Source organism: Diuraphis noxia, unplaced genomic scaffold, assembly GCF_037042655.1.
Source record: "Diuraphis noxia isolate RWA-SAM2 unplaced genomic scaffold, SU_Dnox_SAM2 contig0005, whole genome shotgun sequence".
Lineage (NCBI taxonomy): Eukaryota > Metazoa > Arthropoda > Insecta > Hemiptera > Aphididae > Diuraphis > Diuraphis noxia.
In genome coordinates this window covers 39,294,045-39,321,467 of record NW_028301715.1, presented here as the reverse complement: position 1 = coordinate 39,321,467, position 27,423 = coordinate 39,294,045, and the positions used below count along the sequence as shown (strand labels likewise).

Here is a 27,423-nt window from a genome sequence, read left to right as displayed (position 1 = left end):
CTAATGCATTCATACATGAGATCCAGACCACACACCTCTGTTCTGTGGCGTACAAGTGAGAGTCGATCACCAAACGTATCCAAACAGTCTGGGCATGTGTGCTTTTCGTCCAGCCTAAGGTTCATGAATAATTGTTCATCCAAGTAGTCTGTTATGCCTAGACGATTGCAATAATGGTTGTGAACATTACTATATTAATATAATAATAGACCTTGCAGTATATGGTGTGGTTAAAAGCAATAATATGATAATAGCAGCACAAAGTTGGAAAATAACTGATTTCCAGGACCAATTACATTTTACAGGAAATAATTATTTTTTTAAATAAGAATTTATATTTCCAAAAGAAGAGGAACTAATCATTTCTAACTCTAGAAATTGAATAATAGTGCCTATAATGTATAAATAATACATAAAAAAATATTACAAACATTTAACAAATTAAGTTTAAAATTATATCACAATTTTAACTAAATTTGTTAGTTTATAGGAATGTAAATATAAAAAAATAAACCATTAAAAAAATAATATGCAAAATTATTTTTAATCATCTTAAAAATAAACAGTCACAAATGTGGATTTCTTGTAAAAAAAATCTGGTCAGTTTTACATAGGCAAAAAGTTACAAATGTTTTTTAACATTATTAGGAGGCACCTATAAAAGTCGATATTATAATTAACACAATGAGCTATCGTAATATGATATAGCCATATAGGTATATTAAAGTCCTTACATTAGGCTCCAAGTACACACATAATATAATGACTAGAGACAATAATTATATTATTAAGTCTTTGCACAACGTTGCTATCATAGACGTGTTATTTAGTATTTACTACCCGCGGGTGACGATATACGTACGTATAATGGACATTGAAAAGAGGTAGGTACCTACCTACGTAATATATATATATGGAGTGGTGTAAGGTGTAGGAGCTAGGGTTCAACGAGTTGTTTCACTTGAGGTGGGTCTTCATGTGCAATAATAGGTTGTGCTTGTGTTTGGACTTTTTGTGGCATACGGGACACTCGAACTTCGGATCGACGCCACACTCGAATCGGACGTGCCGGCTGAGGCTGTGGAGTCGCGCGTACGAGTTGCCGCACCGGGCGCAGGCGTACATCGAGCGCTGGTGATGCATGGCGGGCAGGTGGTGTTGGACTCTCGTGGACGGATGCAGGGTGCGTCCGCGGTTCACATATGGGTCACCTGAAGACGGACGGCGGGAAGACAAATTACAACAACAGAAAAACAAACGAAATTATTAGCACCAGGACCGCTGTGTTTGGATCCGGTATTGTGTAATTGGTGTGTGTGTGTGTGTGTTCGCAGCAGCTCACATGCAACAACTATATTCATAATAATATTATAATAACGATAGCGGCGCTGCACACTAAAGTCACGTAAATAAAAGCAACGCAATTGAGAGTATATAGGTACAAAATATAATAAATATGTTTGACATACCTATAGTATTTTATACCTAGTGGCTAGTTTCTATTTATCAATAAAATATATGCGTAATAATATCTAGGTAGGTAGCAAGAGTAATCGAGATTACCATAATATAATATTGTTTGTACAGTCTTAGAAGAAGTCAGTAAGTAATTAATATTCATTAATATTTTTTTTTTTTTGTTTTTCGACAAGTATAATAATATAATGTAGTACACTGCAGAGTGCAGATGCGATATTAATATACACGGAGTAAAAGACACTGCAGACAGCAGTCTCGTAACACCTGATAACTCGAGATGGGTATATTCAATTAAAAATTAATATTAAAATATAATACGTAAATGGTATAATATATTATATTACATGGTTTGAACACAATATTACATACCAATAGACTCCGAGTAGTACATAATTATTACAATATTGCAATTACATACATACACACAGTGCCGGTACTATGATTCGCGAGGCCTTATGAAATTTATAAAAACTAGGCCTCCCTCCCCACCTCTTGGACAAGTGACAACGAAAACATAATTGTTACAATCGTAATAAACATCAATAAAAATTGAGAGGCCCTGTGCGGTCGGACTTTGAACACCCCTCGCGCCGGCATTGCATACACATGTGATAGGCGGAAATCATAACCCAACAAAAACAGATTCATTTTTAGTGGCGTGGGATCGAAGTTACCAGGTCATATTGGCGTTAAAAATGTTAGCTTTCCTGAAATTATGTATTGGATTTCCGTAGCCGATGGATACAGATATTACTATATCGGGTGAGATAAATTAAGCAGGAATTTAAAATATAGTACCTAGGTATAAATCAATAACATATTATTATAAACGTTTCGAGTATAGTATACAATATATAGATAAACGCGTTCAAATTAAAATGTGATGTTTGCTCATAGAATGGGTCTTCAAGTTGTGCCTATGATAAAAGTACGCCTGGCAAATGTTGCACTGGTGACGTGGCATCTTTCCGCACTCGTCTCTAATGTGCCGGCGCAGAGAATCTCTGTGCTTGTACCATTTACTGCACGTTTTGCACGACCAATTCTTATCGTCTGTAAAAAAAAAAAAACCAAAATTAAATTAAAATATACTTACCAGACCAGCTGTAGGGCGCAGGCCATTATTAAGATATCATAATAATATGATTAAATTATGATAATAAATACCTAATTATAATATTTATGCGGTTCACACTATACAGAGAGAGAGAAAGAGAGAGAGAAAGAGATAAATGGTGAGTAATGGAAGATAAAAGACTAGAAGAGGAAGGTAGGTAGGTAAAGTGATGGTGACTTAAGCTAATGAGAAAATGGAAACTGAGAATCAGGCAAAATAATATGTAACATTATATGATCTCAAAAACAACAATATAATAATAAAAAAAACTCCGAACAATAAAATGTGTACCTACAACGGTATCGTTAAAAAAGCGACAAAATACACAAAACAACTTAATAATAATAATAATAATAATTTACCCACCTGCACCAATATAAGCTGCAGTAATTATTCAAGTACTGCAGCTGCGACCCCACATACTGCATAGGATTGTATATATATAATATTTAACTTATAAACCTAATAAATATATTATCAGTTTGTTACATATTATAATATATTGAATACCTATCTAAATAATGATGTATTCGCATATCTGACAAAACAAACAACAAAAATATGGTATAAGTACCTATAAAATATATACATATAGGCGACACATTTCAGTGCAACCCTCAACCCTGCTGCAATTAAGTATTTAGGTATATATATAAATAGGTATGTAACGAAGTAACAATATATATTAAGAATAGTATATATTATATACAGTGAAACCTCTAAATACCGACACTCTTATAGTGATTGAAATTTCATCCGCTTTTCAGAGAATTCAGTTTGTAGTTTGTTGACACAAAAAAGTCAGCTATTCGGAGGTGTCCATAATGGGATGTTTAACTGTACATATATAGAAGACTGCGTTGCCGGACGTGATTTAAGGTCGTGTCCTCTTGGCTGTCACGAGAGTCTTAAGCGTGCCGAACACGCTGCACGAACCCAAATGGTTTTCTAATTCAGTACAGATAACCATCCGGCAGTACGGACATTTGGAAATCCAAATATGTTGTAAACGTCCTGAAACAAAACACGGTGGCGATTAGCGTTAGGTAAACATCGTTTGGTCATGTGTGTCGAGTCCACCGAAATCCTAATAACATTATAATATTTCATTATAGTCAAATACAACCGAAGAGAAGCGTTAGTATTGTAGTATAATATAAATAAAAGAGACGTAATAAGCCCGGGCTGCGATGGACGAGTTGGCTATAGGTAACAGCGTTTTTCGTTGCTTCCCTGTGGCGCATGTTTTCGTGACATCTGTTAGTGCATATCCCGTCGAAGAGTTGTACATTTATAATCAATAATCGATAATTTTTCATCATATATATACGCCGGATTTGTCTTCACATCAACTCGCTTGGCCCGGTTGTTGCTATACATACATATCCACATCATAATTAATAACTAACAATGTACAAACGACAGCGTTATATACCTCGAAACTCCCACACATTAATATTGTGAATCGACAAGTGTGGAATTTAGTAAATACGTATTAATTGACTAGGCAATATATAATAAGAGAGTAAAGTTATAGTGGTTAGGTCGGCCAAAATATAAACTTCTGTTCAAATGTATTGATACATAATAATATTTTAGTTATGAAAATATATTTTTTTTCTCCTGTTAAAGAAGATCCAGCGATTCCTTTGATCTGTATGTATAATAAGTACTTATACTTATTATTGTCACCAAAATGAAAATACTGCTAGGCGCGCGGAACAGACCTAACCCGTCAGATGCCTCATTTCAAAACATATAATATTATTGACTGTTACATTTTTAATTTAAGGTACCTGAGTTTAAAAATCAATACTTTTGTCCTATATATGCAATAACTATACCGATGCAAAATTAAATTAAGTGGAACATGCGAACTTATAATATATTTGGTATTTATCGATCAGAATATAATTACATATTTTACACCTGTAAACTAAATAATATGTAGTTGGTTTTTTTTTTATTTTTATAAATTATAATACACAAATAAATATATATGTATATTATATTATGCACGTTATTACGATTGTATAAAATTAATTTGATTATTATATAATATGTACATATTACATATAATATAGATATAATATAATAATAAATTATAATATTGGCACGCCCAACAGAACATGAACGGTACACGAAAAAATAGATATTGTTTATTATAATAATACAATTTTAATTTAATTGATATCATATTATTATTATCAAGCGGCAAAATGGACTAGAAAACAAAATAAGAAAACTTGTTAATCATTCATATATAATTTTTATAAATACACATCATATACATTGTAATAATACACGAGTAATAATATTAATTTTGTGCTCGTACCTGACTAGATTCATAGACCGCCACGTTAAGTGAGGCATTATAACACTTACATAATTATATAGGTAAGTAGTTTTTATTTTTGTAATAGCTAAATAGACTATAGAGGTCATGACTAATCAAGGAACTCAAATTCATTGCACTAAATAATAATAAAAAAACAAAAAAAAAAAAATACAAAAAAATTACTATACTTTATCCACAATAATGAGTTAGTTATAAAAACAAAAGAAATCTTTTACATAAAAAATTTTCATATTATTACAAAAGTCGTGTGTCAGTGTCACATATATATTATATACGCATCATATCGCATACAAACTATTGAGTATGAATTTCATTATATTATATTATATTGTAGTCGTTTTCAATAATGAAAATAATATGTTATAGAAATATCGGGATGAGGGTACTTCGATTTATTCGTCAGAAAATGAAGAAAAATAATAGCAACAAAATGCAGAATAGTTTGAAAATACGTTCGATCGCGTCATCGCGTTTTCAACATTCGTTACAAAACCCACTCGGGGGTGGCGTACCAATAGTAACTCCAAATAAGCTTATTAGGTGGCGCGAATAGGCTACCCACTTCAGACGATCGACCCGAAAACCACTACAGAATATAATTACAGTATATCGACCTACCTACACATTTGTCACAGTTTTGATTTTTGAATTTACAAATAGTAATCTAATGAATATTGCGTTGAGTATATAATATTATTATGAAAATTATGACTGGCAAACAGAGCATTTTATCAGAGTTTTTTTGGCGATTTAACGTTACTGTATATAACGTTACTGCCTATAGGCCTACAAATAGATACCCTCACTTCCCCCCTCGATCCGCACGCATATATATTTATGAACACGAGGTAAAATTGCATACTATGTTATACGAACAAATTTATTTGCACTACTCATATTACCTATAATTGTTGAATTGTTAAAGAAAATTATTGTATCATAAAAACTTGTAAAATTCTCTGTTAAATTAAGTACCTATAGATCGTATTCACACACGGGACACAAAATATTGTAGATTGATCTTAAAATCATTAACCCTAAAATAATCATAATTTTTCCACATTATATAATATGTGTTTTGTGCGCGTTTTGAAATTATAATTGAAAAAACAAAAATCAAAATACAATTTACATTTATGTGACAATTAAATTAAAAAGTAAATTCGTGTCTGACTTTGGTATAATTTATTCCTATTAGATCCAATGTAAATATTGATCTAAATTAATTTGGTATGTTTGGTAGTATATAATACAAATGGTCAATGGAACGTATTTAATCGAACCATCTAAGTTCAATATAGTGCTATACGAACCCATCAACAATATTGTAATAATTAAGTGCTATCTTACGTCACTTTATAATATCATATTAGGTCTAATACAATATTGTTCAACTGTTGACTATATACCTATTGTTATGGTTTCAAGTTTCCACTATCAATAAAATAGGTATATATACGTTTGGCAAATGTTTTGTTTTTGTATTTTTTTGAGAAATTGAATGATATAATATAATATTATGTACACGTATATAATTAATGCAAAATTAAAGAAAATAATTATTTTTGACTAGATACATTTCAAATCAGACAAACGTATAAATAAAAATATATTGATATAAATAGAAAGATATCTCTTCAGCGTATATTATTTTGTTGATAGGAGAGAACTTTAGTCTTTCATTAATATCTTACTATCTAATGACTATAATGTATTCGATGTCTATAAACATTCCGTGATACAATAACCCGAGTACCAATAGGTACAATAAAAACTAAAAGTAAAATTAAAAACAAAATCAATATTAATTAAACACACACACTACGAATAATAAAAAAAAACATGATTCTCTTTGCACGAATAAATTGCACGAAATACGAAAAAAAAATGTAAAATAAAATAGACTAGATTGCGTTGTTCAACATTTGACTAGCAAAAATAATACATAATATTATAATAATTGTATTATGTAATAATATTACGCTGTGTACGATATAGTTTTTTTGTTGTTATTATATATCTAAGTGAGTTCGCCCACGTAAATATCATATAAGTACCTAGTTATATACTCGGTGTTATATCATAACAATAAATAATAATAATATACGAGACTTTATATGTAAATATAAGATCTGCGATGTTATTATAATCAGTGTGTTCAATAATATAATTATAATGATAATATACGTGGAAGCTCAACAAATTAAAAAAATCTTTTTGAATTAAATATAGGTACTCGTCAAATTTTGACGGGCCACACCACACACACACACGCGATCACACATGAATGAATACTTAAAATACGAAATACGGTTTTATTCTATTTTCCCAATTTCTGGACTTTAGAATTCCAGTTTTGGGCCAAACTTTGGTTTTTCAGGTGTAACACCAGTATCGTCTGAGAGGGCGACGACGTTGCTGTGGTAGAGGTGGACACTGCGGTGATGGGCAACGCGTCCGGGCACGGCGGCGGCAGTTTGAGTATGCGCTGCACGTTGGACGTGGACGACGTGGACGCCGAGGACGAAGGATTGTCGTCGAAAAGGATGTGAGGACACAAGATGACATGCTTGTTCAGGCGGCTCGTGTGCTTGAAGCTCATGCCACAGCGAGGACACGCGTGTTGCGGACCTTTGTCGCAGCGGTCCTCCCGGATGTGTCTCTTCAAGCTCTGCTTCCACTGGTACACCTTGCCGCAGAGCTTACACTCGAATTTCTCGGCCAGTAGGTCTGAATCTGAAACCATCAGCACGTTTAGTAAATCATACACGTCTTAATATCGAGGCCAACGGGCAACGGCTAAATATGAGTATTATTATGGATATGTTTACGGTATAATCTATGAGTAGGTACCTGGCACGCATACATATATTAGGTAAATTTAAATTTTTAAAAACGATAACATAATAATAATGAAATAGGTATAAGTACACGTAATAATTTAAACTTAACACAACAAACAACGAGCAACCTAATTGCTACTTATGTGGCTTATTCAGTTCGATTTTAAGTTTGTCGGTAAAAAATTAGGAATACAACTTAAAGCAAATGCCTACACCAACGAATTTCTGACATGACTGTCTCCAGGACATAACAAAGAATTTTGCGAACTAGCGTTGTCCAATTAGCATCCCACCCCCTCCTAAGCAATCATTTCAAACATAGAATATTTCCAGATTACCTTCTGGTAATTCTTACCAATTGAATACTTAATTAAAAAATTTCGAATTTGACGCAGATGACTTTAATGGAGTTCCAATTCAATAATAATTATATTATATATTTCTGTTCGCTCACAAGCTAACGTTTGCTTTTTTTTTGTTCTAATTTTAAAACATTTGTTTTATTCCTATAAATGAATATGATTTAATAATGTTTAGTAAGTAATAATTAAATAGAAAGTTTCTTTAGTCAACCAAATTGTAGGTAGATAAGTTAGGTCGTAGACTTGAGATTCCATAGGTATAGATTTATATTATTAGAAAACGTGTATTGCATATATAATACAATTTTTTTGAATCATAAGAATACATCAAATGAAGTTTAAATATAATTGTTTATGTAAGACATAAATATGTATAGAAATTAATATTGTTGATACGATTATTAAAATATAGTAAGTCGTAGAAGTACCTAATCAAACAAATTATTTTTTTTTTTAAATAAAAATTATTGTAAAATAAAATAACTGCAATTGTTTTGTATAATGTATTACAAACATCAGAAGCAAAAAACGTAACATAAATATATATTAATGGCTTTAATTGTTTAACACATGGTACCAACTACCATTGTACGATTTGTCCCACCTTTATATTATATTATTATATCACATGAACACAAATATTTACATCTGTATGATAGATATCGCTAGAATAAACTTACTAATTGAATTGTTTATAATAAACATCAACAGGATACTAAATATATATGTATAATGATTTATTGAGTTCATATTCCATGCAGTTCAAACCAACTATGTAAATATATAAATAAATTGATGATGAACAATTATTTATTTTTCCCTAAACACGTCATCGTTATTTAAACAGATTGTGTTTTCTTAAGATAAATCTACATTTATTTATCCTAAAGGTTCGATATTCTAGAATACAATACAATTATATAAAAATTGATTTTATTATTTTTAACATTGATATTTATTACTATATAGGTACCTGTAGCTTCTATTGATATTGTAAACATCAGGCTATTATGCCAACAACTATAACTTTATTCTATACATAAAATGTAACATTTCTAAAATGTTAACCAGTCAACAGAATTAACTTTTTATAATTTCAACTGTCTACCTATAAAACTGGTTGATATAATTTTATAACATGGGTATCTGTAGGCACAATTATTATGAGGGGATTTTGATTGTTTGGAGGGGCTAAGCCCATATTCAATATTTAATTTAGGCCCTCCAAACATTATGTAAATTATATTACATTTCGAGGTTTTTTATAACCAATAGAATTCAAAAATTGAAACGTAGCTTATGAAAAAGACTAAAATTTTAAGAAGACATCGTAGTAGGTACCACCTTCAGCAGTATGCGTTATCGTCATCTAACAAAAACATAACATAACAAAATTTTCGTTCAGCATTTCAATTTTGTGTTATTAGCTTAAATGTATTTTATTTGAGTGTATTAAGTAATGAGCATTTTTAAATTTTAATATTTTACATATTATGCAATCATTAAAATATCTTAAAAAAAAGAGAACTTAGATAAACCCCTAATGCTATTACTTATTCCCTTTAAATTTAATAAAAAATCAAGTTAATAATACCTTACAACATAAAAATATATTAGGCTCTGTGTGACAAGTATAGATGTATTTTTTTAAATTTGACTTAACATCTAAAATAGTTAAACTTTTATAAAATAATACTAATTATCTTTTCTCAAAGTTGAAAATATTTTAATCGATCATTATTTCAGGATATTATATGCTTTTGATTATAATACAATTATTTATTTTTATTTTTATTTTACCTAACAATTTAATTATCGTCACTGGAGACTTAAGTATGTAGTCATAATACGATGTGTTACTTACGTGCTGGAGCGTTGAATTTCGTGCCTATTCAGTTGGAATAAAATCGTACTTACTACGGATGGTTAGACTAAAATAAAAGTATACAATAAATAATAAATAAAACGCAACTAAAAATGAACACAAAAACTTCTCATCAAATAAAACACAAAAAATATCTAAAACAAAACATCTAATAACACAAATACTTACCTTATAATTTTGCGTTTTTAAGATTTATTGAGCAAACAGAGGTAGAGAATACAATAGAGTACAGTATTCTACAAACGTTTTATATAAATTGTACATGTTACTAAGTACATAACATATTTGAATAATGTATATTTTGAACATGGTTTAAGTATTAAAACATAAATGAGTATAAAGCTTAAGTAAAACTCCAATATAGTATAATATGGTCAAATAGTTTGTACAACCCAGTTTATAGTTTAAAAAAACTAAAAATCTATACTCTAAAAATCATAATAACACGTAATAAAAAAAGTAAGATCTGTTGATACGTAATCATTAAGTTCAGTCCCAAAAATTGATTATTCATTAAGTAGATAATTTGTAATATTTGTTGATTATAACAAAAAATAAACATTATACATACAAAATATCAAATTATCATAGTATCAGACAAACTTAAAATATAATAGTAGTAAAATTTGGCACTAAAAGATCGTAAACGATAAAAAAAAAAAAAATATATATATATAAATTTATCATGTAATATAACAATTGAGCATTCTTCTACTATTGGTGTACGACTTTAGGGTCTTCGAACACCGAGTTTTGTACTATAGACGTCGGAGGTTTGTGATAATTGCGCACGTGCTTTAACAGGTTGGAACGAACCTTGCACCTGTATGGGCAATGAGGACACAAGCATCGGGGTTCTTTGCCACATTCGTTTTGCAGATGACTCTTAAGCGAGCTCCTCCATTTGTACGTTCGGCTACATTTCGGGCATTCGTAACGCACAGTCGTCGAGTTATCGAGAGTGGTGCCGGTGATGGCAAACATGAAGTCTGTAGGAAATAATAAATTGCAATTACGCCTACAATATAGATCGAGCTGTGCTTCACACCGATGGCTGTTTAGCTCAAAAAACGTGCTGTAATTTAATCTAATTCGAAAAACATTTCTTAGCATAACAGGAGATAAAATGGTCAACACGAAAAATCGTTTTTCGTTTCTAATCGAAAATTCAAAAACTATAACATATATTATATATATATATATATATATATATATATATATATACGCACACGCGTACATACGTGAACTTTTTTTTTTTAATATTATGCCCCGTAATTAGTAAGACCCAGAGTGCAGGCACAACTCGAATATATTTAAAATATTTTTTTATTAGGAGCAACCACAAAAGCATGCGCGAACAACCCAAAATCTTGCTATTAATATTGTATTATGTATATTTAAATAGGTATTCATAATTAATTAAATACATTGTTTCAATAATTGTACAGGTAATTAAATACAATAAATACTTACTTGGTGACAGTACTTACAGATACCAAAGCGCATGTTCATATAATCCAAAGCAAAAATGAAATTTTATTTTATATAAATGGATTCCCAAGTTAGTACATTGACACTTACAAAAATATGATAATAAACATATCGCCCTTTGGACATGACAAAACCAAACATTTGAAACACCCCATAGCAGAGCAAGCAACAATGAATGATACACCATATATTTTCGTAAGGGCGAAGAAAGGTTGCCTAAATATGTATACAATATTAATATCAACACTCAATAAAAAAAAAAAAACACTTATAAATTCATTAAAAATTTCATGTTTTTTTTTGTTTTAATAAAAATAATACAATAAAAAGCAATGGATGTAAACATAAATACTCATGTGATAATTAATGAAGTAATACATGATAATATATAGGGGCTTAAAGAGAAACAATAAAAGAATTAATAATACGAAACAAAAATGAAATTATATAATCTAATGAGGATAATAATGATTGAAATAAATATAAATTCAATTAATAACTAAATAAAAAAAAAAACGAAGTGCTTAACTTAATAAATAATACTTATTAACAAATTAGTATGACACATTACGAAAATTTGATTTTATGTGCATCGACTAAGATTTTAAATTTGTATTATTAACACAATAAATATATATAATAATCCATTTATACACTAACAATAGTTTTATACATGTTCGTAATTAAAATATTTCCGTCATAATAATTAAAAAAATATTTTTAGTATAATATGGCAAAACAACTAAATGGAAGGTGAAAATAAATATTAAATAATCTACAAGAAGTATTTTTCTCAAATGGCACTTTTTGGTGGGGAAAATAGAAGATTATATAATAAAAAGATTTGTTAAGCATCTTAAAATAAAAATGTTTTTCAAAAACAAACAAAATAAATGCAAATAAAACAGTACAGACATAAAGGCACGATTATCACATTGTTTCTGCCGACTGGCAATCAACATTGATCAATAAAAAAATATATTTTAAACATTCTCAAAATCAGACTTTTTAAAGTTGGTTAAAAAATAATTTGATTGGGCAATACAAAATGTTTTGATTATAAATTGATTTCAGTTTCATTTTTGGTATAATTATGTCCAACTAACATTATACGAGTATATATCACACTTAAATATATATATTACGGTAGGCATTATCATATAGAATGTTCTTAATACATTAGTGGAGATTGGCTGAGGACACTAATTAGGATAACATATAATTATGTACATAATAACAATTCGTTGTAAAACATGACTTATTTCAAATAAATAGCATAAATAATGGCGATTTTAACAATCCAACAATCTAACATACATATCGACTAGGCCAACAAATAAAATGAATCATATCACAGTTGGAGTACTATTATTAAATAATTTATAAATTATATTCCCATCAAGGGTTAAAGTGGAAATAAGGATTTTTAATTTCTCAAAATGAATAATAATAGATAACACAAATTGTGTTAGTATTTACTATACACAAAATCAAACAATCAAACAGTAGCAAAAATATTATTTGGGAATGAGATATCTAGTGTAAATCAAAAATGAAATGTAAATAGTAATTATTACTTATTGAAGTCAATTGGACTAATTAAAATCGCCAGATGTTATATGCCTAACTCTTAACTTAATTTACTACCATACAATAAATAATTTGTGTACACAATGTAAACAACAATTGTATATTTCATTGGCACTTGTAACACTTAATACTAAGGTCTAAAAAAATATTAAAAAACATATTTTGATATTCGCGTATATAAAAACTAATTTCATTTACACGGACTTGAACAATATGACCAGTCAATATGTGAACATTACGGCACTTTAGTTTGATTATTAAGTTTGTACTTATGAGTTAATATCTCCTACAGCTGCTGCCGTTGTTGCAGCTGTTGTAGTTTGTCCAGTAATATTTTGAAATTCTTCTGAGCATTTTTCTCTATGCATACGTTCAATATGCCGAGCAACATGCATTTTTTGTTTAGCTCTGTAATTGCAAAATGGACATTGGAACTGTGGGTCTTTTCCACACTCCCATTTTTGATGATTGCGTAATGAGCTTTTTAGTTTATAATGCCTTCCGCAACGTGGGCATTCTACTCCACCGCTCGTGCTTGGCGAACTTGCGTTACTGATTTGTAACGTATCATTAGGTGAAGTTGGATCAAACTTACAGTTGTTGTAGTAGTTAGTGAATTTGAAATTTATGGCAGACATTGGGCCATTTGGGCCAAATGAATTGAAAAGCGGCACAAGGGATCGTTGAGTAGGAGAGTATCCATCCCAGTTTTCACCTCCATCCTGCCATCTTTTTATTATTTCTGTAAAGGATCCGAATAACAAATATGACAGAAAAATTTAGACAATAAATCAAAAGGAGGGAAAAATAGCTTCCGATGACATTAGTTTTTATATATGACATGTTCCCCTAATGATTTTCTTGATTGAAATACATGAAAAATTGAAATTTTTAAATGTTTTTATTTATTTAAATACATTTAGATAGTTATATTTTCAATCAAATTCAATGTGATAAAATTTTTATATTTCTTAACCAATTTGGTGTAGTCAATAGAATAACAGTATAAAATGTCCAAGTAATTCTTATATTTGCAAGAGTTAACATTATGTACCTAATAGTTTATAAAATTAACTGACACCATAAATATTAACTTACATATAAAATAATTAATTTGTTTTAACATGATGCTAATTACTTGTATGTGTTAATATATGAGTATTTTGGCGTGGCGTTAATCATTCTAACAGCAATGATATCAATTTTTTAAAAAGCCAATAGCCTAAAAGAACATTCATTAAATATTAATAATTATTTACTTTATGCATATATACATATATTATATGCATAAAGTAATGCATAAATGTATATACATATAAATATATAAATAACAATTATATATATATATATATATATATATATATATATATATATGTAAACATGAAAGTATAATAGATGACAGTATAGAAGATATGTTAAACCAATCCAAGCGCAACAAAATTAATATTAGTTATTATATATTTTTCCATGACTTACGCACTATCATACTTCGAACATAAATTTCACGATGAAATAGTGATAGACCAATACAAAAACAATGAAAACATAAAATGTTAATTTGGGTAGATTTAAATATATTTCAACAGAAGATGACATTTTGGATTTTATTATAGATTTATGTAAAAATAATTTAATCAAATGAACATAGTGAAACGTACACTCCTAACACTTACGAGGATAAGACTTAGTGATATTTGTTTAAGATAAAGTTTATCTTAGTTACACTCTGTAAAAGAGTATTGTGTACAAAATAATTATTCAACAGGTTGCAAATTGTCGGAATGAATTTGAATAACCGTTAGGTATTTAAATTAATGACATACTAATTACCAAATATGTAGATAGTTAAAAATAAAAATAGAACATGTTCTTTTTTTTTTACTAAACAATTAGTTAACAACACAGGAAATTATAACATATATAATATGATATTGATAATGCTCGATGGTTATATTTAATATATATCATGTGTAGACATTTTCAATGAAAGTCTTAAATTTAATTAAGATTCATAAAGTATGAATAGGCTTTCTCCTGTGTTCCTACATTAACTTTTGGAATTGTTAATTACAATGTTATGGTATTTTAACATTTTATGGTTTAGTAACATGTACAGACAAATACAAAACATCAGAAATAAATCTAGGTTATATCTAATAAAACTAATGAGTAATGGCTAATAATTAAACATTTAAGTTGCAATCATACTATAAAGTAGCATAATATAACTATTTTTGTTTAATAAATGGACAATTTAAACGAAAATAAGAACATTTAATCAAAAAGTACTATAAGACTTAGTAAATTTACATTTAAAAACATACAAATAATTAACAATATATATTTATAAAAATGAAGTTTTTATGATGAATGTACTGTTTAAAGTAAATATACATATTGTTAAAATTAAGGTAAAAAACAATTAACATAATTATTTTATAAATAAAATTACAAAACACAGCCCTTTAATCATAAAACATAAAAAGAAAAAAAATAATTAGGTATAAATTTATATTTACATTGCCCATTCAATAGACAATAAAAAACGTGAAATAAACATTTATGTATGATATATATATATATGAGACTTATCTAGAATTTTTACATTAATGTTTATCGATATTTATTTAAAATTCAGTCTATTTTAATAAACACAGTAATAATGACAATTAATATTATTTTAGTTTATATTCTATTCCCATCCAAAAAAAAATATTGGAGCATTTTTTCCTGAATACAGAAAATTTTAAAATTTTAAATATAATATAATGCTAATAAAAATATTCAGTTTTGATGTTATCAGTTTTATGCCTGTACTTCATGTGCGTCAACAAATGAGCTTTCTGTTTTGCTTTATACGAGCACATGTAGCATTTGAATTGCGGCTCTTTACCGCACTCCCAGCGCTGATGGTTCAACAATGAGCTCTTCAATTTGTAATGACGGCCGCACCTCGTACAGCTTATTGCTAAGGAAAGCACACACAACACACATACCACATAGAGTTTCCAGAATAATAATAATTATAATAATAAAAAGAAATTGGTTTGTAATCTAACCGGACCCAGTTAGTACATCCATGCCCATTATTAGTTAGAAAAATAATTTAGAATATATAGTATATACAGTAATTCTGAATTTGTTTTTACACAAATTAATGAATAATATAAATGAGTGATTTTATACAAATCAATTATAGTGTAGGTAATACTTATACAAAATATAATTCTTAACTGAGGTTTAGGAATAAAATGTACACTTTGTATTATACTTTTATTGTTTATTTTCTTTATTTATACTCATGTAGTAACAAGCCAATGATTATTGTGATCATTGTTTTTAGATTATTATTTACGAAAAAAATGTTTTAATCATTACATTTTAATATAATTTTATGATTAAATATTAAGAAAAATAGAGCTAGCTCCCTTCATCAAATGAAAGAATAAAAATGATAAACAAAGCCCATATTATAAGATACAAACCACCAAGATAATTACATAACATAAGATAAAAACAATTAGCAAGGCTGGACAAGTGAACTATTTTTTAAGTTAAGTAATACAAAATAAAGTAAGTTGAGTAGAGTTAGGTTTTAAAGTTGTTTTATATTTTTTTTAACTTCATTAATTTAATTATTTAGTTGTAAACTTGAAGTTTATTCATTATTACATCAAAAATTAATAGATAAAAATATTTAACTATATTGACTTGGTTTAAAACAAAATTTTAAATTTTGTAAGTGGGAACAAAAACAAAGCATACCTATTCAATAAACAAATTTCTATAATTTTCTGAGCTATTAGGAACACAACTATATAGATATTCTACATATGAATTAGGAATATGCAGAGGGAAGTCAAGTTTCCAACAAGCTTTTTTCCCTCATACACCAAAGAGGATATATTTAAAATTGAATTAACCAGTAATTCTTAAGTAATTTCTTTAAGCTGTATTAGCATTTTATAAATTCAGTATTTTGGATACTTTACATCTTTATATCGATAGAAAATATTTTCTTTATATTATCATGTACCTAGTAATTTATAAACATGAATATTGAAAAGTGCAAACTTAAATATTTATTGATTAGACATTTTAGATTTTCCTAAATTAAGCATTTAATTTTTTTTATGTTGTACATTATTTCTTAAGCAAATAAAAGTATTAAGTCTTGTCACGATTTAACATATTTATATATTTCTAAAAATTTTAAGTCAACGCAATATAAACATAAAAGTAACACATTAGTAGGTAAAGTCAATTCCAAAAATAAGTAATGAGTAAACACAATAATTATCAGTATATATTGTCCAGCCTTAATAAATAGTATAAATCATTTTCTAGGGTTGATAAGTCAGAGGCTTTTTATTAACAAATTTGATTTATTGTTTACTGTGATTCATAACTTTATCAAAAGTTAAACAATATACATTTTCCTATAAAATGCCTATACCTATACACCAATATATTTTATTATTTACCTTTATACCTCACAGAAAATGTAATTACTTATGAAAGGATAGTTAACCAATAAAATTCCATAAAAATTTAAGACATACATGAATATTCGATATAAATTATGTAATACAATACAATTATGTACAAGAAAGCTTTTATAATATAATTTGGAATTTACATGACTAAATTGGTCACGGTAATATCAATATCATATGAAGTAATTTAAAAAGTTTCGATAAAAATTATTTAGGTATTGAAATAAATAAATAACCTTGATATTTTAAGCTTTTAAATTAATTAAACATAAATTTTATGTTATAGTTTATTAGGTGAACCATGTAGTATAATCATTTCTTACATAAATATATTGAAAAAACTTAATCTTGGATCTAACCTATTGTCGATCCGTTTAGTATTTTACAACATAAAAACAATCCAACTAATTTTAAGTAGTCTTACTAAAAATATTTTAGGTAGTAGCAGATTGAAAAGAAATATACCTATAATATGTTTCCAAGATCAAAATATTACTTATAAAGATAGAATACCAGTATAATAATGGTTTTACCTACTCATTTTACACACATTTATTATAATTAAAATTTTGCTCCATGTTTCATTCAGTGATTCGATTAATAAATTTAAGTACTATCGATCATAACAACTACAAAGAAATTTTATTAAATATATTATATTTTTGATCACAAATAATTGTAATATTAAAAAAAATCTTCACACATAACACAGATAATACTATTTTTTATAGTTGTTATTGTATATAATAATACCACAATTACTGAGAAATATATGGCTTTGTTATATGTTTGGAAGATAGAGAAAAACAAATGGAAAGAAAAATTAATTTTATTCTATTATTTTGAAGTATGTATGTATGTATGTATGTATGGAGTTTGCGAAAAAAGAAATACTATTTAGTAGTTATTAAGCATAATATACTTTTTATGTGTAATAGGAGAATTACTTTAATTAATTAATTAATTATATAATTAACTATAAATAATTAATAAAAATCAATAATCATAATTTAGGTACATGGCAAATAATGTCTTACATAAAGTAGATTACATTAAAAAAATAAAAATAGTAATTAATAAGGTATTTACTATAGTAATGTACATTATTTTAAAATAAGATTTCTTTAAATAAAACATTAAGTATCTAATTTTTCCGATTTCTATTACCGGTTCATTCATAAGTTAAATTTATTTAACAGTAAATTAAATTAGTTGTATTTTGCAACATAGTAAGATAACCATTAATTGTTTTTTTTCACTAAAAGAGTATTTCTGTGTTAAGTATTCATACTGTTTGTTAGTAAATTATAGTTAAAGATTATAATGTTCAATATTAAAATATGAAAAACTGATGTTTAATTTTTAAATTGACTTAAAACAAAATGTGGAATTTCTGTAAAAAATTCATTGATTTAAAAACACTTATGAAAACAATGCTATTTAATGTATAATTATGGAAACCCCCAAAAGAAAGTACTAGTCAGCAAATCTTAAAATCTAAATGAGTTTAAAGGAAACATTGAAGATTAAGTAGCAAACATTCTAGTTGAAGAATTGAACCAATTGAGCCAAACGACAATGAATAGAGTTCAACAATATGCTTACAGGATTTTGGTTAACTGATAAATTTTAAGAGTATATTAGATGTAAATAATACTAATTAATGTAAATAATATTTATTTAAATATTCTAATTGTTAGTTCTATTAACTATTTAAAAACTAAATTGAACAAGAAGTATTTTTTGTTAATTACTAAGATTTAGCATTAACACCCTGTAAACATGTTTACATAATGGTAAGTTTTTATCTTTTGGAAAAACAAGAAAGATTTCTTTAATTAAGAAATAAGTTAAAATAATAATTAATTATGTTGATTATGTGTTACATCATCTTTCCAAATATTAGAATTGATAATTAATTATGGATGTCTATCTTTTTTTCTTTCAAAACTACAAGTAATAATAGCAGTAAAATATATTTCACTAAGTACCTAACACTTATACTAGTCATAAGTAACTTTGTGCTAGTCAAATGGTCAATGATAAACCTGTAATAAGATATCTAAGAAAGGCCAAAGATAAGAAATGTTTTATTATATCCTGTATAGTAAGTGGTGTTAGAAAAAAAGTAGTTGCTCATTAAAAAAAAAACATATATATATGTATAAACAAAGAATTCTATTTAACACATTTTTATCTAGAATTATTTAATATTGATTTCTATGACTTTTTTTTTGTATTTTAACTAGATATAATTTACAAAGAATAAGATTATTTCCATTATGCTATAAGTTTATTAAGTTTATTGTGAATAAAAAATGCTCCAATACATTAAAACATATATAGTTTGAAATAGCGTATTATGAGTACCTATTATTGAGTTTTTAATTTCACATTTCAATTCACAGTAACATTTTACAATACAATTTATAATATATTATATCTTATAACTTGTAGTCCACGTGACTCAATTTAATCTTATATAATAATAAAATAAATAAAACACATTAGTAGATATTATTACCTATTATCCACCAGTCGTTAATATTAAGTTGGACTTTAATCACACATAGTAGATCTGTTTGTAATATAGTTTAAACCATAATCTTGTCTATATTTAAACAGCACATAAGATAAGAAATGCTAGTAATCTGGTCAAATTCTCAGAGGAAATCTTCACAAAGTTATTAAAATGAATTTTCAGATTTCAATGTAGCATACATAATCGCGCTAGATAACCTTCATTTATCATATAATATTGGAGAACGCAAGATATACAATAATTATTTAAAAAACAAACTTACTTATGTTTACCTGTAATCTCATTTTTTGCTAAAATACAATGATCTAAGAAATAATAAATAAATTGAAGCAAATATAAAAATATTTCAATATAAAAAAGCAACCACAAAACCAAGCTTGGATACATGCAAATAAAATAAACCATAGGTACTCAAAAAATCATGCAAATTGTAATACAGTGTTAGTAGAAAAATATTTGTTAACCAACTTGGAAAGTAAAATGTAAAATTCTCAAAAATACATAAAAGTATACTTTGATCATGAAATATTACTTTAGCAGGGGTATATACAAAACTAAATAACAATTTAAGTAAATTTATTGGAACATATTTAATTAAACATAAATATTTTTTGTGATATTTTACATTAAATTACAATTAATTAATTTAATTTTAATTTTATAAAAATATCTTAACTGAATCATATAACTATTAAAATGTATTATTAATATTTTTTTTTTTTTTTTTTTTGTAAATAGGCAGGTATTTATGGTTTATTAAATTCAATTTTAAATCAATGTATATTTTTAAATAATACAAAGAAATGTTTTATCATAATATTAAATAAATTTATATTTTTTATTAATGGGTACTATAGAAAAAAATACAAATTTACATGTACCTCATCCACAAAAACATTTTCTTTGTCCCTTATTCATGCATAATGGATACACGTTTAATTTTAAAATTAATAATTTCATTTTATCCATTTGAATTTTAATTATGTATTTATACGCTTATTTTTACAATTATGTATTAGAAAACAAATCTTACCTTTACAATCCATTGGCGTATTAACAGTACTGGTGCTATCTTGATTAGTTGTTTCTAATTGCCATGAATTTGTTTGAGGCACTGCTAAAATATAAATAAAAATACCAAAAGATAAGTAAATATAAAAGAAACTGAAAAATGTATGAGTACATTTAATTACATAACTAAAACACACATAGACACCCTTGAATCACAAATGTATTTTTTAACACAAATTTTAATAGAAATAAGGGTAACAATATATATTTTTCATACAAATAAAGAGTTATGACTTATACCTATATATTGAAATGTTTTCAATACACTAGTTTGGTTAAATATTATTTATTTTAAATTATTTACCAGTGTGATTGGTGTCCCCTTGTGAAGTTCCAGGCTGGGATAATTCGTTTTCATCAAATTCTTCTTCTTCCTCTTCTAAAGCCATATCTTCAACACTATCGTCATATGACATTTCTGTCAAACACTCTTGTCGGTCACCAGATATTGATTCTACTTTAGGTTTAATTATCTGATTTTCAGTTGTCTTAAGCACTTCTTTGTCTGGTGAACATGATTTACGGTAAGGTTCTGCTTTAATCACCTTACTGACTGAAGAAGGGATGTTATTGTTATTAGTTGGCGATTTTTCTATTCCCTGTGATTCAGATTCAGTCATACTATCATCACCATTATCTGGAGGATGATCATCTGATCCATTTGTACGTTGTAATTTCCGTTTCTTACTAGTTGGAGATAAACTACCCTCTCTTGGTCTTGAATATGTACGCACAGTTTCATTTTGGCTCCAAATAGTAGGCGAGTTAGAACTAACTGAAGATAAAGAAGGTGGTTGTTTTCTATGGTCAAATCGTTTAGATACTGGGTCTTCAAAATCTGAATTATCACGAACACCAATACCAGCGCTTTCTGTCAACCCTTTGATTTGAAGAGATTCAGCAGCTTTCAAGAATGTACCGAGTTCTTCTTGAGAAATATTGACTTCGCCTCGATACATATAATCTAACATTGACTTTAATTCTTGAAATTTGATATCTTTCAAAATTAAAATTGGATGTTTTTCTTGATGTTGACTTAATAAAACCTTAAACAAAATGCAAAAATAATGTTAGGATTTATTATGAAAAAACAAGTTTAATCTACAAAGTCTTTAGAAATAGGTATTGTTAGAGCTTACAAAAATATCAGTAAATCAAAGATTTTTTTTTACTTAAGTAATAAAAAATATAATTTATTTTAACAAATTTCATATCCAGTGGGTGTCTATTATATTACGTAACTAATAGTTTTAACCTACCTAGGCAAATATGCATAACAAGATAGGTAATAGAGTAAATATTTTATCAGAAACTTACATGCATTTTTTTCTATTTGGTAGTATCAGAAAATGTATTATTCAAACAATAATTGATAGTCATCAGAAATATTTAGAATCAATTGATTATAATAATATAGATACCTATTATAACATAATTCAATTAACAAATAATGAAAATACTCCAGAAAAAAGTGATCGAATTTAAAAAAAATATAGGATTTAGAAATATACTTATAAACAAAAAATATGATTTAAACAAATAAGTATATAGAACATTTATTTTAATAAACATAAAGTATTATCATTTGAGAGTTCTTTCATTATTAAAAAAAAACGAACAATACTTTAAGGTAGGTATATTAATTTATATATATATATATATATATATATATAAAATACCAGTTCTTAATATTAAAGAGTTTTCCTATTTGCTCTGGTAAAGAAATCAATAGAAAATGCATTATAATTTTTTAGCTAGGTACCTAGTTTGAGTTTGTGGAATTTCTAATACTTATAAATTGTACATCATTAATTATTTTGGAATAACTTTCACTTTGTGTATTTATATAGAATGAAGTTCCTACCTATGTAAGGATAACAACGGATAACAATATAACCAAATTAGTGAATCAACAACATTTGTAATAATGTAGGTATCTATCTCAAATGATTGTATATAAATGACCTAAATCATAAATGCAATTTAAATACATAATGTTGATTTTAAAATAATCTGACAAGCTCAATTTTATTTTATAAATGTGATGAATTTATTGGATACTTCAAGGTTAACTTAAGCACAATTTTTTATTTTTTGTAGTACTCAATACTCATCTAGGGTATTATGACGACCGCAATATCAGATACTACAGATACTAGGTAAAAATGGTAAAATAACTATCTTTTTGGTTTTTTTTTTAGGTTACTAATAATATCAGATATTATTATTTACATTTATTATCATAGACCATGTTCTATATACCTAAAACCAATTCTAACCTTAATTTTAAGGTGATTTAGATTAGGTATTAATTGTTTTCTAACTAAATAAGTCTGAATACAACCACGGAAATATTCAAATTGAGTTGGGTATTATTTTCAAATTTTCATATTATTCTAAATCTTTAAATTAAAGTAGTATAAGTATAAAAAATTGTGTAGGTACCCATATTTTTATAAAAAATATGGAAATATTACTGATTTTTGAGATTATAATAGGTAGTTGAAATAACCAAATAAACAATTATGAATTTTGAATCACTCAACAATTCTAACTAAATGTTATGACTCATTAAAATATAAAATCCTACTTAAATAGTAGGTATACTACAACATTTAGAAGGTCCATATAGAAAATTTAACTAGGCGCTTAATAAATCTATTCAAAGAGAATGTACTAGTATGAATATGAAAGCAGAAATAGTGGAGGGCTTTCAAGAAAGTGAAATCAGAAAGGTATGTCTAGAAGGGTAGGGCTCTGTTGAAAATATTTTAGGAAGCAAGTTTAAAAAAGGAGAAAGGAAATTTATGGAGGAATTAAGAAAAGAAAGAATCGATTCCTAATTGTACTTATTTTTATTAATTTAAATGCGTTTAAATGTTTATATTTTCACTAGTTATAAGTTACTTTCAAATAGATAATTCAATTAAAATAAGAACAAATAGTTATTAATAAATAATGTACAATATATTAGAAAAATTACATATTCCAAGAATTTATGAGAAATATATAATAACCATTTTAATATGACAAGCTATGTTATATTATGTGATGCCATATCGATGACTACCTACCATATGTTTAACAAGGAAATAAAAAAATTACTAGCTTCATTACTTGGTAGCAGAGTATTTTCAATATGTAATAACATCCAATTCATGACTTGAATCGTTTAATTTAAAATACAAAAATAATTGTGAGTATTGACAAGTATTTAAGCTTTTTGGAATATTTTAATACTATTGCATTAAAAATGTATTGCACCTACCTAATTATTTTATATAGATACCTAGTTTGCAGGTACCTAAGCAGATAATACCGAGGGTAATACCCTATTAAACTGTACCAGGCAATCAACTCATTTGCATAAGTAACTAAACTGATAAAATTGATACAATTACCTTGTTTTAATGTTCTACGTGACAAGAACACAGATATATTCTTTGTAATACATTTTTGAAGTCACTAGGTACGTACCTAGCTAGATACAATTATTTTACGTACCTACCTACAAGTGAACGTGAAAATCATTCGGTTATGAAATTTTATGAAAATTTTATCCCAGTACGCCTGCATTTAATGTTTTCCCCAAGCGAGTACTCCGGAGTACTCAGTGTTATACACTTGTTATCAATTTTACAATACCTACAGTCCGATTAAAGAAATATTATTTATAAAAAAATACCTACTTAAGTGTCTAATCACAAACGATTTTAAAGTGTCAAACTGTCAATGGAATATTAATGACAAAAAAGTGTGTTACCTGTCTACTAGACAAAAAAAAAAATAAAAAATTTGTGCATGCCCATACTTAATTAAATAGATTTTAAATTATTAATATATACAAGCATGCGCGAGCGTGTATTAATATGTCGTTATTATTATTATTATTATTATTATTATCATCATCGTCGTCGTCGTAGTCCGTTGGCAATAAAATATTTGCCAATTGTAGAGAATTCGATCTATACGAAAGAGGAGAGAAAAAAAAGAGAAATTTCCTTTGTCATTGCATTGTGTGCGCGAATAACGGGACAGGAAAAAGGAATGAAAAAAAAAGTGAAGGGGTGTGGAACTGGTTTTCATACCGCCTGGTGAAAATCATGTGCAGACACCGTACTACAAACACACGCGCGTAAGTAGGCCAAAACAAAACGGAAATGCCCTAAAAATTTTTATATATACACACAAAATAATTAAAACTCGGCCGTCGTGAGATCCTGGTCGAGTTCACTAGTCAATATATTAATATTAACGGAATTTTATCGTCTCACGGACGAAACATCTCAAATTTCGTGAGAAAATCGAGGGAAAACACCGGAAAACCTAATCGATTTATAAATTGTATTAATAATTATTAGGCACCTGACAATGTACTTATTTATGATTAATGATAATAACAACACGTCGCAACCGCATTGCCTAAACTATACATGGGCCTTGTTTCACATTATCAGGCCACTCCGGCCAGCCATTGTCGTCGCTATTATATTATTATGATCATTTACCGTGGTGGTCAAATATTGCACAGGCACTATGTTATACACTTACCCCCAAGTACGGACTGCAGGCGGACAACACGACTTTGTGAGCTTTCAGGTATCGTCCTTCTGCGGCCAGAGTGCAATCCACAAGCGTGCCGCTCTCCAGAAGGCTGTCGAACACCGAAATCAGTGTCCTCTGATGGTTGTTCCATCGCAGGCAGAACTGTTGGCTGACGGACATGACGGCGTGTAGTGGCGGTGGTTTGTGCGCACCGCGGCCTTTGGTCTTTCACACGTTTTCACGGACGGGCGGCGGGGCGCCGGGATCGGACGTCGGCGGTGGTGATGATGATGATGACGACGGTGATACTGATAATGATATGGGTATGGGTGCACCGCGCCGGGGAGTGACGACGACGACGACGACGACGATCGGTCCGCTACGCGAAACTCGGTACGCCGGATACTGTTGTACTGGCGTTGGATCTACGCGTCCGATGCGCCGTTCTACTGGATCCGCGGCATCGCGACGAGTGGAAAAATTCGACGGCGGCGCCGATAGCGATATGTACACCGCACAACGGTTCTCGGTCGGTCGGTCGCGGTCGTAGTTCGCGGTGCAAGAAAAAATCAAAAAAATCTAATATCACGACAAAATATCTCGATAAAAAATGTTTTTAATGCGCGTACAGCGGCGGCATGTACAAACGAGCTGGTTTTATTAATAATAATATTAATGTGATTGTTAATGTTATTATTATTATCCTACCGTGTATATTATTATTATATATAAACAATGATATTGTTATTATCACACACGACGTGTGTGCGATGCACTGCTGCTGGTCGGTCCGATTAAAATGTTGATATATATATGTATTGTTATAATGGTAACGATAATAATAATAATCACAGTGTTTAGGTATTAATAATACGTCGGTTTTGGTGTTATCGTCGTCGTTGTTGCGGTGCCCGGACCCGTTTTCGAAAACGCCCGGTGTGGTGCGCGGACGGCGAGACGGACGCGTTTCTTTTTCGACTACTACGACACCACCACAGCGGCAGATCTACACGACGATATTATTATTTTCGTCCGTTCGGGCAACACAACACGTACACACGCGCACGCACGCGATTACACACTCGCACGGGCAACAAACACGCACACGCACACACACATACACAAACGCGCGTGCGCGCACTCGCAAAGAGACACACGCCCACGCACACCTTAAAACCGATTCGGAACCCGTACGTTGGAAATACGCGCTCGCGTGTGTGTTGTGTGCGTGTGCGTAACGCGGCGAAGAACGATCCGAAGACGGGTTGGGGTGGGGTGTGCCGGGATGCGGGTGGGAGAGGGGAGCGTGGAAAAAAAAAAAAAAAAAAACAAAAACGAGCACCGAACTCGACACACAAGCGCGCGTCCGAGCACACCAGGTTCGCTGCTTTACGGCTTTGCGTGCGCCAGGTTCGCTGTTTCACACCACGCACGCGGATAGCCCGATAGCAGGCTGCTGCGGCCCGTCGTGTGTGTGCGTGATACGCCATAATGGATTCGTAGTTCGTACGACCGGACGGATGTTGGGGCCGGGCGAGCGCGCGCGCGCGCGAGCGAGCGGCCGTATCCGTCACAACTCACAACGTTGGCAACGGTTTCCCGCGGCGCTGCGTTTCGTTTACAGAGCATTCGCCGTACGCGAC

The 27,423-nt window shown here is 28.9% G+C and overlaps 1 protein-coding gene across 5 annotated transcripts; it reads right to left on the bottom strand.

The window, feature by feature from the left end:
- Positions 1–525: 525 nt before the first annotated feature.
- LOC107162841 (uncharacterized) lies at positions 526–26,993 on the bottom strand. Of its 5 annotated transcripts, none has more exons than XM_089228881.1 (4): positions 25,787–26,989; positions 21,540–22,281; positions 21,198–21,281; positions 526–2,532 (listed from the first exon to the last, which is right to left on the bottom strand). In XM_089228881.1, the coding sequence occupies exons 1-4, from the start codon at positions 25,958–25,960 to the stop codon at positions 2,348–2,350; spliced, it is 1,185 nt and encodes a 394-aa protein (XP_089085007.1). In that variant the 5' UTR covers positions 25,961–26,989; the 3' UTR covers positions 526–2,347. The 5 variants fall into 5 exon arrangements, with proteins under 5 accessions (XP_089085007.1, XP_089085004.1, XP_089085005.1 ...); XM_089228878.1 differs by lacking the exon at positions 526–2,532 and adding an exon at positions 4,843–7,691 and having other exon boundaries at positions 25,787–26,993; XM_089228879.1 differs by lacking the exon at positions 526–2,532 and adding an exon at positions 10,394–11,034 and having other exon boundaries at positions 25,787–26,992.
- Positions 26,994–27,423: the final 430 nt, after the last annotated feature.